Source organism: Nesoenas mayeri, assembly GCF_963082525.1.
Source record: "Nesoenas mayeri genome assembly, chromosome: 14".
NCBI classification, from domain to species: Eukaryota; Metazoa; Chordata; class Aves; order Columbiformes; family Columbidae; genus Nesoenas; species Nesoenas mayeri.
Window position 1 is genome coordinate 17,719,922 of NC_137556.1, and position 16,364 is coordinate 17,736,285.

General features: G+C 50.0%; 1 protein-coding gene across 1 annotated transcript; it reads left to right on the top strand.

The window, feature by feature from the left end:
* Nucleotides 1–207: 207 nt before the first annotated feature.
* Nucleotides 208–11,968, top strand: LOC308045844 (uncharacterized protein; the record flags this gene model as incomplete). Its single annotated transcript, XM_080353353.1, is given in 6 exon segments — nucleotides 208–2,621; nucleotides 8,119–8,243; nucleotides 8,246–8,526; nucleotides 8,879–8,970; nucleotides 9,112–9,221; nucleotides 9,453–11,968. Coding segments are annotated over 6 exon segments (5,538 nt in total).
* Between the last annotated feature and the right edge of the window lie 4,396 nt (nucleotides 11,969–16,364).

Genomic DNA, 16,364 nt, shown 5'->3' on the forward strand with positions numbered 1-16,364 from the left:
GGCGGCGAGCGGTGCCCCGTGCCTTCCGCCACCGGGACAAGGCAGCTGCGTTTAGGACCCCCCCAGTAGGACTCGGCGAGAAAGAAAAGAAGGAGAGAAGGAGGGAGGGCAGACGACAGCGTCCGCCGCTCTGCTGCCAGGCGCCGCGTTCCGCGGAGGGCTGCGCTGTTGATCCGCAGGACGGAGGCTGTCCCAGCCCGGCCCGGCATGGCGCTCGCAAGGCAAGTGCTTTGTCTCTCTGCTTTCCTGTCCCTGCCGCACGCTCGCTCCCAGCCCCTGCGCTACTCCGTAGCCGAGGAGGGGGAGAGCGGCTCGGTGGTAGCCAACGTGGCGGAGGACGCGGGGCTGGCCCCGGCGCAGCTCTCGGCTCGCAGCGCCCGCCTGGCCTCGGAGGACGGCCGGCAGCACTTTCGCTTAGAGCGCGGCACCGGCCGCCTGGTCGTGGCGGAGAGGCTGGACCGGGAGGAGCTTTGCGGGCAGGCCGCTACCTGCACGCTGCCCTTCGAGCTGGTGCTGGCCAACCCCCTGCAGTTCTTGCGGGTGGAGGTGACCGTGGAGGACATTAATGACCATGCGCCCGTTTTCCCGGAGGAACAAATTACTTTTAAGATCCTAGAAACGAGCAACACGGGTTCACGTTTCCCACTGGTGGGGGCTCAGGACCTGGATATTGGCAGCAACAGCATCCAGGCTTACAGCATCTCTCCCAAGAACGTATACTTCAATGTCTCTTTTGGGATTCGTAGTAGTGGTGACAAATACGTGGAACTGGTCTTGGAAAAGTCACTAGACAGAGAGGAGCAGTTGGAAATGGGATTCAGACTCATTGCGATGGATGGGGGCTCTCCGCCCAGGAGTGGGACCACAGAAATCCGCATTATTGTTCTAGATGTAAATGACAATGCTCCAGTTTTCACGCAAGATCGGTATGTTGGGAAGGTTTTGGAAAACGCACCAGAGGGCTCTGTGGTTCTCAGTGTGGTAGCAACTGATCTGGATGTTGGACCTAATGGGAACATCTCCTATCAGTTCAGCCAAGCGGTGAGCCAGAGTGACTCAGCATTTGTCATTGACCCCGAGAGTGGTGAAATTAAACTTACAAAGCCTCTGGACTTTGAGGCTGCAGAGAAATATGAGCTCACTGTGCAGGGCACAGATGGTGGTGGCCTGTCAGCAATCTGCAAGGTGTTGGTGGAGGTGGTGGATGTGAATGACAATGCACCCGAGCTGGTGGTCAGTTCCTTCAGCAACCCCCTCCCTGAGAACACATTACCTGGGACAGTGGTCGCCGTCTTTGCTGTCAGGGACAGGGATTCTGGAGCCAATGGGAAGATCTCCTGTGCCCTTGAGGATCAGCTGTCCTTCTCCCTGCGTCCGGCCTATAAGAATTACTATGAGATGGTGACTGTGAGCACGCTGGACCGGGAAGAGACTGCACAGTACATCCTCATTGTCACAGCAACTGACGCAGGGTCACCTCCTCTCACAACCACCCAGACCTTCACAGTGGACATCTCTGATGTGAATGACAATGCACCTGTCTTTAGCCAGAGATCATACACCATGTATGTGCGTGAGAATAATGTCCCCACGGTGCTTGTTGGAGCTGTGAGTGCATCAGATGCTGATGTGGGGCCCAATGCCAAGGTGACCTATTCCCTGTTACCAGCCCGCCCCACAGAGCAGCCTCCCTGCTCCTGCATCTCTGTGAACTCTGAGAATGGGGATGTGTTTGTGTTGCGGCCTCTGGACTATGAACAGGTGAAGCAGATCGAGGTCTTGGTGAGTGCCTCTGATGCTGGGTCTCCTGCCCTCAGTTCCAATGTCACTGTCCACCTTGTTGTAGTGGATGAGAATGACAATGCGCCACTGTTGCTGTACCCCTCACAGGACAGCAGCCCGCCATCCAGTGAGCTGGTGCCCATGTCATCTGAGGCAGGGTACCTTGTCACCAAAGTGGTGGCTGTTGATGCTGACTCGGGGCAGAACTCATGGCTCTCATACCACCTGCTGAAGGTCACTGACCCTGGGCTGTTTGTGGTGGGTGCCCAAAGTGGGGAGGTGCGGCTGAGGAGGCCCGTGACAGAGAGAGATGCTGTGAAGCAGAAGCTCATTGTTCTGGTGCGAGACAATGGGCAGCCACCACTGTCAGCCACAGCATCACTGAGTGCTCTCCTGATCAATGACTTCTCAGACGTGCGGATAACGCACAGCAGCCTGGCTATGGAGGAAGAGGGTGATTCCCTAACAATGTATTTAATAATTTCATTGGTCTTTGTTTCACTCCTCTTCCTTGCTTCTATGGCAGCCTTCGTCGCTCACAAGGTGTGCAAGGGAAAGGAGCTGAAGGGTGGGCATGTGCTTTATGGTGCTGGCACCTTGCAGGGAGGCATGGCTGATGCAGCAGCTGCAGGGACCCTGCCCCACCCCTATTGCTATGAGATCAGCCTCACAACAGGCTCGGGCAACAGTGAGTTCAAGTTCCTGAAGCCCATCCTCCCCAGCCTGCCACCACAGCTCTGCACCACAGGTGTGGTCACTGATGATGAACAGGATTTCACCTGTGGCCCTATCACCCTGGAGAATGTGGCACCAGGCAACCCAGGGATGTTCTCTGCAGAGTAGTTCAATAGTCTTTAACTAGTGTGGAGTCAGCACAGCCAGAAGTTTGATGCCTCATGAGTGGAAGGGATGTGGGTTCCAACATGTGGCAATGTTTCCTCCAGAGTAAATCTGCATTTGCAATTTGCAACATTGATTTCCCTCAGATTTTTAGTCAGGTGAAAACTTGTTTCCCCCTCAGAAGAAGAAACAGAATAATCTAAGGGCTCCCTCAGACAGTTAATAATATGTTCCAGTTTTCTTGGAGCCATTTCTGAAGTATCTCAAGAGTGAAGTTAGTTCCAGGCCCCCAGCTGAGTTCTTGGTTTTCTGTTAGGCAAGACAGTGGCCCTCTTCTGTGCTGTAAGACTATGGCACAGTCATGCAAACCAGTTACCTGCTCATTGAATGCACATAGTCCTTCTGCTGGATCAAGAGAGCAAGGAAGTTGTGAGTACTGTGTTACAATGAAGTGCAAACACAAGGCTCTTTCTACTCTGGGTTCTGGATGTTTTTGTCTCTGGGCTGTGTGGCCTGTGTGTTTTGCCTTCTGGTCACTATGTCTGTCTGTACAGATTTTGTGTGTCTGCATACACTGCCCTAAGGCTGCCTGTTGAAGTAGGGAGTTGCTCAGATTGAACCACTCTGAGGCACAGAGTTCCAGCTCATCAGGCAAGAAAGGTATTTTGATGCACGTAAAGAAGTAGTTCCAGCTTCTCCAGTGGAGAGCAGCACCATGCAGAATGAGACTTCGCTTTGGCACATGAAAGGGGGGTGGGTGGGAGGGCTTTCTCCTTGGGATTGCCTTGAAATTACAGCAGCACAAATAATGTTGGTAGAGACTGTAACTGTACAGAATGGTGAAGAGCCATTCTTTGTCTCTGAGTACATTGTAAGGAAACTCCATGAGTCACCTCAAAGGAGTTTGTCTGAACGTAGAATCAGATGATGTTGGAAAGGGTCATTGAGTTTGGTCCTGTCATTATTGTTCCAGAATTCAGAGTCTTCTTGATGGCACTGGAAAGGTATCTTGAGATGATTTGCAGGATTTGTGTAAAGCTTTTTGCATTCTCCTTTTTGCCCTTTCTCCTTCTTTGTGAACTGTGTTTGAGTATTATCTTACTTATTCCTCATAAGAAGGACTGTCACTGTATCTATAGTAACAGAGTGTGAAAGAATGCAGTGTGGCATGGAATATTTGGAAACCATTGCACTGTGTTGTGTTGCACTTATAAACTGTACTATTATTAACCATGATACTGTTGTGTGTGAAAGTGAAATAAAGAGGACCTTCAATTCCTTGTGTGGAACAGAGATGTCCTTTTTCAGAAGGATTTCAGGAGGCTGGAGTATGTTTTTTCTCATTTTGTTCCCTTACTGAGGTAAGACTGAGCAGCTACATTTCTGCAGTTTGGAGATGCAGCTGATAGAGCATTCTGGAAAACCACGGGAGAAGGGAATTGCTGGCAGGTCTCTACAGGTCTTCAGAGCACTGAGCTTCTGGCTGTGACAGGACCCAGTTTGATCCACGTCAGGGGAAACTGGCCCCTGCCCTACGAGTGATCCTGGGTGTGCAAAGGCCTCATTAAAGCAGTGAGGGGTGGGAAGGAGTGAGCTTTCCAACTCTCCTGACAGCTCCAGCTTCAGATGGGAACTGGGAGGCATTTGAACATAAAGTTTTTGTGACACTACAGGCATCTGGTGGGTGAAAACAGCTACCAGAGAGAAGCTTGATTGTTGGGAAATGCAGAGGACTACAGCTGTCCCTTCCACAAGCCCTGATGAAGAGATAAGTCCAGAAGACAGGCTAGTGAAGTGCTGCTGACCACAAGATGACTGCACACAGAGGAGTGAATGGTCCACTATCCAGTTAATCTCCGTAGAATCACAAACATTTAGGCTGGTAAAGATCCTTGAGACCATTGAGTCCAACTGTAAACATGGATCCACCAAGTCCGTCCTTAACAATGTCCCTGAGTGCTCCATCAAGGGATGATGACTCAACTACTTCCACGGGGAGCTTGTTGCAGTGCTTGACAATCCTTTTGCTGAAGAAATTCTTCTTAATATCCAATATAAACTTCTCCTGGTGCTACTTAAGCAAATTTGCTCTTGTCCTATCACTTGTTACTTGGGAAGAGACTGACATCCACTTCCTTCCAGCCTCCTTTCAGGTACAGACCCTGCACAGTGCTGTCCTGTACTTTGTTGTGCTGTGCAAATTCTGTGGTAGAAGGATAAACTCAGCTCATTAAAACTGAGGAATGTGCAAGCATCTCCCACATGGTATTGGTGAGAAAGCCCTCTGCAAGCAAAAAGCCTACATGGGAACTTATTTTACTGCGACAACAGAACTGACAAAGAGAATTTCTTTCTTGGACGAAAGTCCTAAAAGTGCTTGAATGACTGAAACAGGGGCACTCTTCTATGACAAGGGTCTGCATCTAGATCATTGATGAAAGTATTAAACAGAGCTGTGCCTAGAAATGTACCGTGAGGAACACCTGTGGTGATTGGACACCAACAAGATGTCCCCCCATTCATTACAGTGCTTTACGCTCTACATTTCTGCCACTTCTTCATTCAGACCACTGTGAACCTGCTTTTCTCACAGTTGTTCAATGTGTCCAGAAGGATGCTGTGAGGGACAGTATCTAAAGCCTTACTAAAATCCAGGAAAAATACAGCCACCACCTTCCCTTCATCTGTGAGGCAGGTGAGCTTCTCATAGACAGATGTCAAATGAAACAGGACTTTCCCTTGGTGAGCCCATGTTGACTGTGCCTGATTATTATGTTGTTCTTTAAATGTTCTTTCAGTAGTACCCACTATGATTGTCACCATATTTTTTCCAGGAACTGAGGTTAGACGAACAGGTCTGTAGTTTCCTGGGTCTGTCCTCACACCCTCTTGTAAACTGGAAGAACCCTGGTCAGCTTCCAGTCAGCAGGGACGTCTGCCGACTCCCAAGACCTTTGGCAGATGATCAAGAGGGGTCCTCCTGTAAAATCCACCAGCTCTTTCAGTACTCTGGGATGAATCCCATCAGCCCCATGGACTTGTGAACATTTAGCTGATAGAGCTGGTCCCTTACATTTCAGTGTCCACCAAAGGCAAGCCATTGTTCCTGAACTTTTGGTCCTCCAGCTCAGTGGATGGGACAGCACAAGATCTATCACTATAATTGAAGCCTGAGGCAAGAAAAGCTTTTAGTAGCTACAGTTCTTCTTCATCTCTGTCAGTCAAGTGACCAGCTTCAACAACTATCAATCCAGTGTTTTCTTTGGACCTCCTCTTGCTATTAATGTACTTTAAAAACCCTTTCTTGTTGTCTGATACACCACTGGCCAGTTTCATCTCTACTGATCTCTGGCCTTTCATGTCTTCCTTGCATAAGGGAACCGAACTATGCAATGTTCCTGCAAAGCCTGACCTTGCTTCCAGAGATGATAGGATTACTTTTTCCTCATGAACTCTCTGAGGAGTTCCCTGTTTTGCCAAGCAAGTCTTCTGTCCCACTTGTTAAATTTTGATGCAGTGGAATAGCCTGTTAAAAGGTGGTAAGTATACAGAGTTGTGAAAACACATTAATTGTCTTATATGTATTGTAAGGGAACTCCACAAGTTGCTTCAAAGTATTTTGTCTGAAGGCAGAATCAAGATGAAGTTGGAAATGGGGCATTGATTTTGGTCTTATCATTGTTGTTCCCAAATTCAGAGGTTTCTTGATGGGAACGGAAAACTGCCCTGAGATGATTTTTCTGGTTTTGTGTTAGAGCATTTGTATTCTCATTTTTGCCTGTTCTTCTCCTACTCCTAGAACCATCTTTGAGCTTTGTCTTACATATTTCTCTTAGGAATGACTCTTACCCCATGTATAATAACGGATTGTTTAAATGAAGGCAGTGTGGCACAGAACATCTGAAACCCTCACGCTGTGTTGTGCTATAGTCATAAACTGTGACCTTCTGAAGTGCAATACAGTTATGTGTAAAAGTAAAACAAAAATAACGCCCATTTGAGTTGAGAGAGTAGTCTTTGTAGTGATGTCCTTGTTGGAAAACCTCTGTCAAAATTTTCAAGAGGCTGGGAATTTTTTTCTCATTTCTTCTCCTGGCTGAGGAAGGTGGAGTGGTTACATTTCTGCAGTTTGGAGATGCAGCCAATAGAGCACTGAGGAAAATTTTTGGGAGGACAGAATTGCTGGCAGGCCTCTATGGCTCTCCTAAACCCTGAGCTTCTGGCTAGGACATCGAGGTGTAAAAGATTGACTATTCAATTGACCTGAGTAGAATCATTTCAGTTAGAACAGATCCCTGGGATGACCAAGTCCAACTGTTAACCTTAAGACTATCAAGTCCACCGATAAACCATGTCCTTGAGTACCACGTCCTGGGATGGCAACTCAACCACTTTCCTGAGCAGCCTTTGCCAACGCTTGGCAATACTTCATGTGGATGAAGTTTTCCTAGCATCCAACCTAAACTTCCCCTAGTGCAGCTTGAGGCTAATTCCTGTCATGCTATCACCTGTTCCTTGGGAAGGGACTGACACCCAACTCCTTACAATCTCCATTCAGGCACAGGCCTGAGATGCCTTGTACTGTGTTGTGCTGCAGAAATTTTGTAGCAAAAAGATAAACTCAGCTCATTGTAAACAAGGAACATGCAGGGAGCTCCCACTTTGGACTGATGAGATCATCACCTGTGATAGGTCCATATGGGAATTCTTTTACTGTGACATTCAAAATAATTATGAGAATAGCTTTCTTGCATAGAAGTATTGTAATGTCTTGAATGACTGAAATGCGAGTGCTCATTCTTTTCCATGACCAGGGTCTGCATGGCATGGTCTGTATGGCTGGAGTGCTGTGTGATGCTCCTATGCTCAGGGTTCCTCACATCAAAAGGGATGTCGTTTTATCTGTGTTAATCTCTAGCAACGGTGTGAGCTATAATAGACAGAGTTGTGAATGAGACTAAATGAGCACGTGTCTCTCAGTGAGCTGAAAGGAATCAGTCTCTCTCTCAGGTAGTGTAAGACTGCTGGCCTTTTGGGATGATCCAGTTTGATGGTTCGTGTGTCTCATGTGGTTCATGACCTGATGGCTTATTCCCGTTTCTACCTCAAGAGAAAGAGGAGACTATTTTTTGCAATAGAGGGCCTGAACACGCTGCTGAGGTTTCCCGAAGGGCTCGTCGGAGGTGCCGTTTAGGAAGCAATACGGTGGGCAGGACTTTTCAGAGAGACTCTCCTGAACGCACGCATGTCCGTGATGGTGTAAGCGCTGTTGTCAGGGATGCAGGCAAGCGCGGGGCTGCAGCAGGAGTTGGCTGAGCAGGAGTGGGAGGGCGGCGATGTAGTGGCCGCTGCCCAGCACCAGAGCGCAGCAGTTGCTATCGGCAGATGAGTGTTTCCACCGTTGCGTCTAGAGAAGTCCTTCGAGGAGTGTTACCGTGTGGTGACGGCGAGAAAATAGACTAGCAGGAGGTGTGGGAGCCACCCGCTGTGGAGCAGCGCGGTGCTGGACGTGAAGGACAGCGCGCCGGTGTTCGCGGAGGCGCGCTACAGCGCCCGTGTTCCCGAAAACAAGGCGGCGGGTGCGCTGGTGCTGAGGGTGCGGGCGTGGGACGCGGACTGGGGCAGAACGCGCGCGTGCGGTACCGGCTGGGGGAGGGGCATGTGCGGGGCGCGCCGCTGTCGTCGTCCGTGTCGGTGGAGGCGGAGACGGGCGCGCTGTACGCGCTGCGCTCGTTCGACTACGAGGAGGTGCGCGAGGTGGGGCTGTGGGTGCGGGCGGAGGACGGCGGCGCGCCGGCGCTGAGCAGCAACGTGTCGATGCGTCTGGTGATCGTGGACGAGAACGACAACGCGCCGCAGGTGCTATACCTGCTGCCAGCACCGGTTGCGCAGGGCAGCAGCCAGGTTCCGACACTGCTTCTCAGCCATCAAGCTGCTCTCTCAGCTTAGATACAATCCCGAGCTGAGGACGAAGCAGTAACCGCTGGAGTCCACCACTGAGTCGGGGCGGGCAAGAACGAAGAAGCGCTGTGCAGGTCGCAGCCCTCAGGATACCGGGAAACCGACCCAGGAAGCTCAGCCCCTCCTCCGTCTCAGCCGCTTGAGTAGCCGGCCGGTTGGCATGTCCACTCCTAAGCCTTGCTGTGACCCGCCTCCCTTCCCGTTCCTCAGGCTGAGATTCCTGAGTCCATGTCTCGCGGAGCCATTCTGTTCCCTCCGTGCCTCCCCGGCTGTGACCCTTGCCTGGTTTCCGCAGCCGGGGAAGGCGGCTTCGTCCCTCCGGGCTCAGCGTTCGTCCTACCGTGGAAACACCTCGCGTTTGTCGTGCAGAAAGGCACGGATTGCCGGGTGCTGCATAGAGAGGGGGAAGACATGGGGCAGGTGCCGGCACTGCCCGTGCGCTCGGGCTGACTGGCGGCCCCGCAGAGCTCTTGTCTCACCGTTAATGCGCTTCCTTCCCCGGCGCGGTCTGCGCGCTTCATGTCCCAGGACGGGCGAGCCGCACCAGCCTGGAGTGTGCGCACGGGTGCGTGTGCCGGTGCTTGGCGGCAGCGCGGACAGCGGGCGGCGGCAGGCGCAGTCTGGCGACGGGCCGCAGGGTGGCGCTCCCGGCCAAGCAGACGCCGAGCAGCTGCAAGCGGGGAGGCGGCCGAGCCCAGCCCGCCTTTCCCTGCCCAGCCCAGCCGGGAAGTAGCGTCGGCTGCTAGCGGTGCCCCGTGCCTTCCGCCGCCAGGACAAGGCAGGCGCGTCTAGGACCCCCGAGTAGGACCCGGCGAGAGAGAAAAGAGGGAGAGAAGGAAGGAGCGCAGACGACCGCGTCCGCCGTGCAGCTGCCGGGCGCCGCTTTCCGCGGAGGACTGCGCGGGCGATCCGCGAGACGGAGCCTGTCCCGGCCCGGCCCGACATGGCGATCGTAAGGCAAGTGCTTTGTCTCTCTGCTTTCCTGTCCCTGCCGCACGTTCGCTCCCAGCCCCTGCGCTACTCCGTAGCCGAGGAGGGGGAGAGCGGCTCGGTGGTAGCCAACGTGGCGGAGGACGCGGGGCTGGCCCCGGCGCAGCTCTCGGCTCGCCGCGCCCGCCTGGCCTCGGAGGACGGCCGGCAGCACTTTCGCTTACAGCGCGGCACCGGCCGCCTGGTCGTGGCGGAGAGGCTGGACCGGGAGGAGCTGTGCGGGCAGGCCGTTACCTGCACGCTGCCCTTCGAGCTGGTGCTGGCCAACCCCCTGCAGTTCTTGCGGGTTGAGGTGACCGTGGAGGACATTAATGACCATGCGCCCGTTTTCCCGGAGGAACAAGTCACTTTTAAGATCCTAGAACTAAGCCACCCGGGCTCGCGTTTCCCACTGGAGGGAGCTCGGGACCTGGATATTAGCAACAACAGCATCCAGGCTTACAGCATCTTTCCCGAGAATGATTACTTTAGTGTCTTTTTTGGGAGTCACAGTGATTATGAGAAGTACGTGGAACTGGTCCTGGAAAAGCTGCTGGACAGAGAGGAGCAGGCAGATATGCGTTTCAGTCTCATTGCCATGGATGGCGGCTCTCCACCCAGGAGTGGGACCATGGAAATCCACATTGTTGTTCTGGACGTAAATGACAATTCTCCAGTCTTCACACAGAGAGTGTACTTTGGGAAGGTTTTGGAAAATGCACCAGAGGGCTCTGTGGTTCTCAGAGTGGTGGCGACAGATGTGGATGTTGGACCTAATGGGGACATCTCCTATCAGTTCAGCCAAGGAGTGAGCCAGAGTGACTCTGCATTTTTGATTGACCCCGAGAGTGGTGAAATTAAACTCGAAAAGCCTCTAGACTTTGAGGCTGCAGAGAAATATGAGCTCAGTGTGCGGGCCACTGATGGTGGTGGCCTGTCAGCAATCTGCAAGGTGTTGGTGGAGGTGGTGGATGTGAATGATAATGCACCCGAGCTGGTGGTCAGTTCCTTCAGCAGCCTCCTCCCTGAGAACACATTACCTGGGACAGTGGTCGCCCTCTTTAACGTGAAGGACAGAGATTCTGGAGCCAATGGGAAGATCTCCTGTGCCCTTGAGAACCATCTGTTGTTCTCTCTGCGGCCAACCTATAAGAATTACTATGAGCTGGTGACTGTGAGCACGCTGGACCGGGAAGAGATTGCACAGTACATCCTGAGTGTCACAGCAGCAGACATGGGGTCACCTCCTCTCACAACCACCCAGACCTTCACAGTGGACATCTCTGATGTGAACGACAATGCTCCTGTCTTCAACCAGACATCGTATACCATGTATGTGCGTGAGAACAATGTCCCCACGGTGCTTGTTGGAGCTGTGAGTGCTGCAGATGCTGATGTGGGGCCCAATGCCAAGGTGACCTATTCCCTGTTACCAGCCCGCCCCACAGAGCAGCCTCCCTGCTCCTGCATCTCTGTGAACTCTGAGAATGGGGATGTGTTTGTGTTGCGGCCTCTGGACTATGAGCAGGTGAAGCAGATTGAGGTCTTGGTGAGTGCCTCTGATGCTGGGTCTCCTGCCCTCAGTGCCAACGTCACTGTCCGCCTTGTCGTGGTAGATGAGAATGACAATGCACCATTGGTGCTGTATCCCTCACAGGACAGCAACCCACCGCCCAGTGAGCTGGTGCCCATGTCAGCTGAGGCAAATTACCTGGTCGCCAAAGTGGTGGCTGTTGATGCTGACTCAGGGCAGAACTCTTGGCTCTCGTACCACCTGCTGAGGGCCACTGACCCTGGGCTGTTTGTGGTGGGTGCCCAAAGTGGGGAGGTGCGGCTGAGGAGGCCTGTGACAGAGAGAGACCCTGTGAAACAGAAGCTTGTTGTTCTGGTGCGAGACAATGGGCAACCGTCGCTGTCGTCCACAGTATCACTGAGTGCGCTCCTGCTCAGTGACTTCTCAGATGTGCGCCTACCACAGAACAGCCTGGCCACTGAGGATGAGGGTCACTCCCTGACAATGTATTTAATAATTTCATTGGTCTTTGTCTCACTCCTCTTCCTTGCATCCATGGCAGCCTTCATTACTCTCAAGGTGTGCAAGAGAAATGAGCTGAAGGGTGACCACGTGCTTTATGATGCTGGAAACTTGCAGGGTGGTCTGGCTGATGCAGCTGCTGTAGGGGCCCTGCCCCACCCCTATTGCTATGAGATCAGTCTCACAACAGGTTCGGGCAACAGTGAGTTCAAGTTCCTGAAGCCCATCCTCCCCAGCCTGCCACCACAGCACTGCACCATGGGCAGGGGCACAGATGATGAACAGGATTTCCCCCGTGACCCTATCACCCTGGAGGATATGGCACCAGGAAACCCAGGGATGCTCACTGCGAAGCAGTTCAATAGTCTTTCCTTTAAGTAGTGTGGAGTCAGCACAGCCAGAGACTTAAGGCCTCATGAGGGGAAGGAATGTGGGCTTCAACATGTGACAATTGTTCCTTCAGAGTAAATCTGTATTTACAATTGATGTAACTGATTCGCCTCAAATGTTTAGTACAATGAAAGATTGTTTCCCATTCCAAAAATCCCCCAGTTCTCCTAATGATTTTCTGAGAGGAAATAATGTTTCAGCTGTGGTAAAGCTGTTTCTGAAATGCTTCAAGAGTGGGATTAGTTCCAGGGCCTCAGCTAAGTTCATGTTTTATTTGCTCTAAGTGGGCCTCTTACTACGTGCTGTAAGACAATGGCATGGTCATGCAGACAGATCACCTGTTTGCTGAACTGCACGTACCCTTCTCCTGGGCCAGGTGAGCTAGGAAGTTGTGAGTACTGTGTTACAATGTAGTGCAAGCATGGGGCTTTTTCTGCTCTGGGTTCTGGATGTCTCTGTGTCTGAGATGTGTGGGCTTTGTGTGTTTTGCCTTGTGGTCACTATGTCTGTCCATACAGTGATTTTGTGGCTGTATAAGCTGCCCTAGTGCTGTTTGGTGAAGGAGAGTTGCTCACATCCAACTGGTTGTGATGCAATGTAGATATCTTGACTCTTGGAAAACAGCAATCTTGTTTTCTCTAGGGGAGAATCGCAACATGCAGAATGAGACTTTGCTTTGTCATGTGTGATGAAGGTGCACAGACAGGCTGTCTGCTTGGAATTGGCTTGAAATTATAGCAAGACAAACAACCTTGTCATAGAGTGTAACTGTACAGTTGTAAAAACACATTGATTGTCTTTGAGTGCATTGTAAGGAAACTCCAGAAATCACTTCAAAGGAGTTTGTCTGAAAATAGAATCAAGATGAACTTGGAAAGGGGTTGTTGAATTTGTTCTTGTCATTGTTGATCCCAAATTCAGAGGTTTCACGATGGGAATGCAAAGCTGTCCTGAGATCATTTTCGGGGTTAGTGTAGAGCATTTGCATTCTAATTTTTGCCCTTTCTCCTTCTCTTTGTGAATTGTATTTGAGCATTTCCTTACTTATTCCTCATAAGAAGGACTGTCACGCCATGTATAATAACAGACTGTTTGATAGAATGCAGTGTGGCATGGAATATTTGGAAACACTCAGGCTGTGTTGTGCTGCACTTATAAACTGCACCATTGTTAACCACAATACTGTTGTGTGTAAAAATGAAATAAAGAGGATCCCTCAATGCCTTGTGTGGAGACAGTCTTTGTAGAGATGTTCTTTTGGGGAAAGTTTTCAGGAGACTGGATTTTTTTTTTCTCATTTTGTTCCCTTACTGAGTTAAGGTTGAGCGGGTACATTTCTGCAGTTTGGAGATGCAGCTGACAGAGCATTCTGGAAAACTGCGGGATAAGTGAATTGCTGGCAGGTCGCTACAGGTCTTAAGAGTACTGAGCTACTGGCTGCGACAGGGCCCAGTTCAGTCCAGGTCAGGAGAAACACACCCCTGCCCTAAGAGTGACGCTGAGTGTGCAAAAGCCTCATCAAAGCAGTGAGGTGGGGGGAGTAACCTCTCCAGCTCTCCGGACTGCTGCAGCTGGGAACTGGGAGGTGTTCAAACACGATTTTTTTGTGACATTAAATTTGTAGGAGTTTCAGAAGTTGGATGGCAGATGGACAGCACACTTGTTCCTTTGGGAAGTATTTGGGGGACTGCCAGGAGATGGGCATCTGGTATGTGAAAACAGCTACCAGGGAAAGGCTTTGCTCTCTAGGAAATGCAGGCAACTACAGCTGTCCCTTCCACAAGCCCTGATGAAAAGTTGAGTCCTGAAGACAGACTTCTTAAGTTCTGCTGACCACAAGATGATTGCATATGAAGAAGCGAATGGATCGCTATCCATCTAACCTCAGTAGAATCACAGGATCATTTCAGTTGGATAAGATCCTTGTGAGACCATTGAGTCAAATCGTAAGCACAGAACTACCAAGTCCATCACTAAACCATGTCCCTGAGTGCTACATCAAGGGATGGTGACTCAACTGGTTCCATGAGGAGCTTGTTCCAGTGCTTGACAACCCTTTTTGGTGAAGAAATTTTTCTTAACATCCAATTTAATCTTCTCCTGGTGCAACTTAAGCAATTTTACTCTCATCCTATCACTTGCTACTTGGGAAGAGACTGACATCCACCTCCTTCCAGGCTCCTTCCAGGCACAGGCCTGTACTTTGCTGTGCTGCACAAATCCTGTGGTGGAAGGATGAGCTCAACTCATTGTAACCGAGGAATGTACAAGCATCTCCCACATGGTGCTGGTGCGAAAGCCCTCTGCAAAGAAAAAGTCTACACGGGAACTTCTTTTACTGTGACATCAAAAATGACAAAGGGATTTTCTTTCTTGCAGAAAAGTCCTAAAATGTCTTGAATGACTGAAACAGGGGCACTCTTTCTTTTCAATGACAAGGGTCTGCATCTAGATCATTGATGAAAGTATTAAACAGAGCTGGGCCTAGAAATGTACCCTGAGAAACGCCTGTCACCAGTGAGAGATCACCCCATTCATTACAGTTGTTTGTGCTCTACACTTCAGCCACTTCTTCACTCGGACGACTGTGAACCCTTTTATCTCACAGTTGGTTAATATGTCCAGAAGGATGCTGCGGGGGACAGTGTCCACCAATGGAAAGTCACTGTACCCAACTTATAGTCCTTTGACTCAGTGGATAGGACAGCACACGGGCTATCAGTATAATTGAAGCCCGAGGCAAGAAAAGCTTTTAGTGCCTCCACTTCTTCATCCCTGCTAGCCAAGTGACCAGCTTCAACAACTACAAATTTAATGTTTTCTTTGGACCTCCTCTTGTTATTAATGTACTTAAAAAGGCCTTTCTTGTTGTCTGACACACCTCTGGACAGTTTCATCTCTACTGATCGCTGGCCTTCCATGTCTTCCCTCTACATATAGGAACGAAAGCTCTGCAATCTTCCTGCAAAGCCTGACCTTGCTTCGAGAGATGATATGATTTCTTTTTCCTCATGAACTCTCCGAGGAGTGCCCTGTTTTCCAAGCAGATCTTCTGTCCCACTTGTTAAATTTTGATGCAGTGGAAGTGCCTGCTAAAAGGCGGTAACTGTACAGAGTTCTGAAAACACATTCATTGTCTTTGAGTGTCTTGTAAGGAAACTCAACACGTTTCTTCAAAGGATTTTTTCTAAAGGCTGAATCAAGATGAACTTGGAAAGGGGCCATTGATTTTGGTCTTATAATTTTTGCTCCCAAATCCAGAGGCTTATTGATGGGAGTGGAAAGCTGTCCTGAGACAATTTTCTGGGTTTGTGTTAGAGGATTTGCATCCCTCTATTTGCCCTTTCTCCTTCTCCTTTGTGAACTGTCTTTGAGCATTTTATTACCTATTCCTCTTAAGAAGGACTGTCAACCCGTGTATAATAATGGATTGGATGAATGAAGTCAGTGTGACACACTATATTTGGAAACTCACGTACTGTCTTGAGCCTCAGTTATAAACTGTACTTTTGTGAACTGCAATACATTTATGTCTAAAAGTGAAATAAAAATAATGCCCTCTTGAATAGAGAGAGTAGTCTTTGTAGAGACGTTCTTTCTGGGAATGCTGTGACAAAGTTTTCAGAATGCTGGGAGTTCTTTTCTCTTTTTGTCCTCGGAAATGGATTTGTGGGTGTGCTTTTCTGCAGTTTGGAGATGCAGCTCAGGGAAATGTTGGGAGGAGGGAACTGCTGGAATACCTGTGTGGATAGTCTGAGCACAACTTGAAGCCATTTTTTTTCTCATCCTATCATTTCTTACTTGAGAAAAGAGACTGACACTGACCTAATTCCAACCTCCTTTCAGCACGTCTGTGTTGTCTCATGCTTGTTGTTCTGCAGAAATTTAGTAGCAGAGCAATAATCTCAAGTCTGAGGAATGTGCAGGCAGCTCTGCTGTGGTAGATGTGAGAAAGCCACATACGAGCAAAAAAAAATCTGCATGCAGAGTTGTTTTACTGTGACAGCAGAAATGATGAAGAGAATTGCTTTCCTACAGGGAAGTGCTATAATAGCTTGGAAAACTGAAATAGATGTATTCATTCTTCTCTATGACTGGGGTCTGCATGGCATGCTGGGTGTGCCTGCAGTCCTGTGTGCTGCTCCTCTGCTTAGGGTTCTCCACATCTGGTGGGAGGTAGGCTTATCTCTGCTAATTTCTTCCAAGAGCGTGAGCTATAAGGGACTGAATTGTGAATGACACTTAGAGAGTCACGTCTCTCTTACTGCCATGAGGAGGAACAAGCAGCTCCTCGTGTACAACTGCTGCCTCTCAGGTTTTTCAGCTCAAGGGTTTGTATGTCTCATGCCGTTCATAACTAGATGTTTTATTACAGTTTTTACCCTAT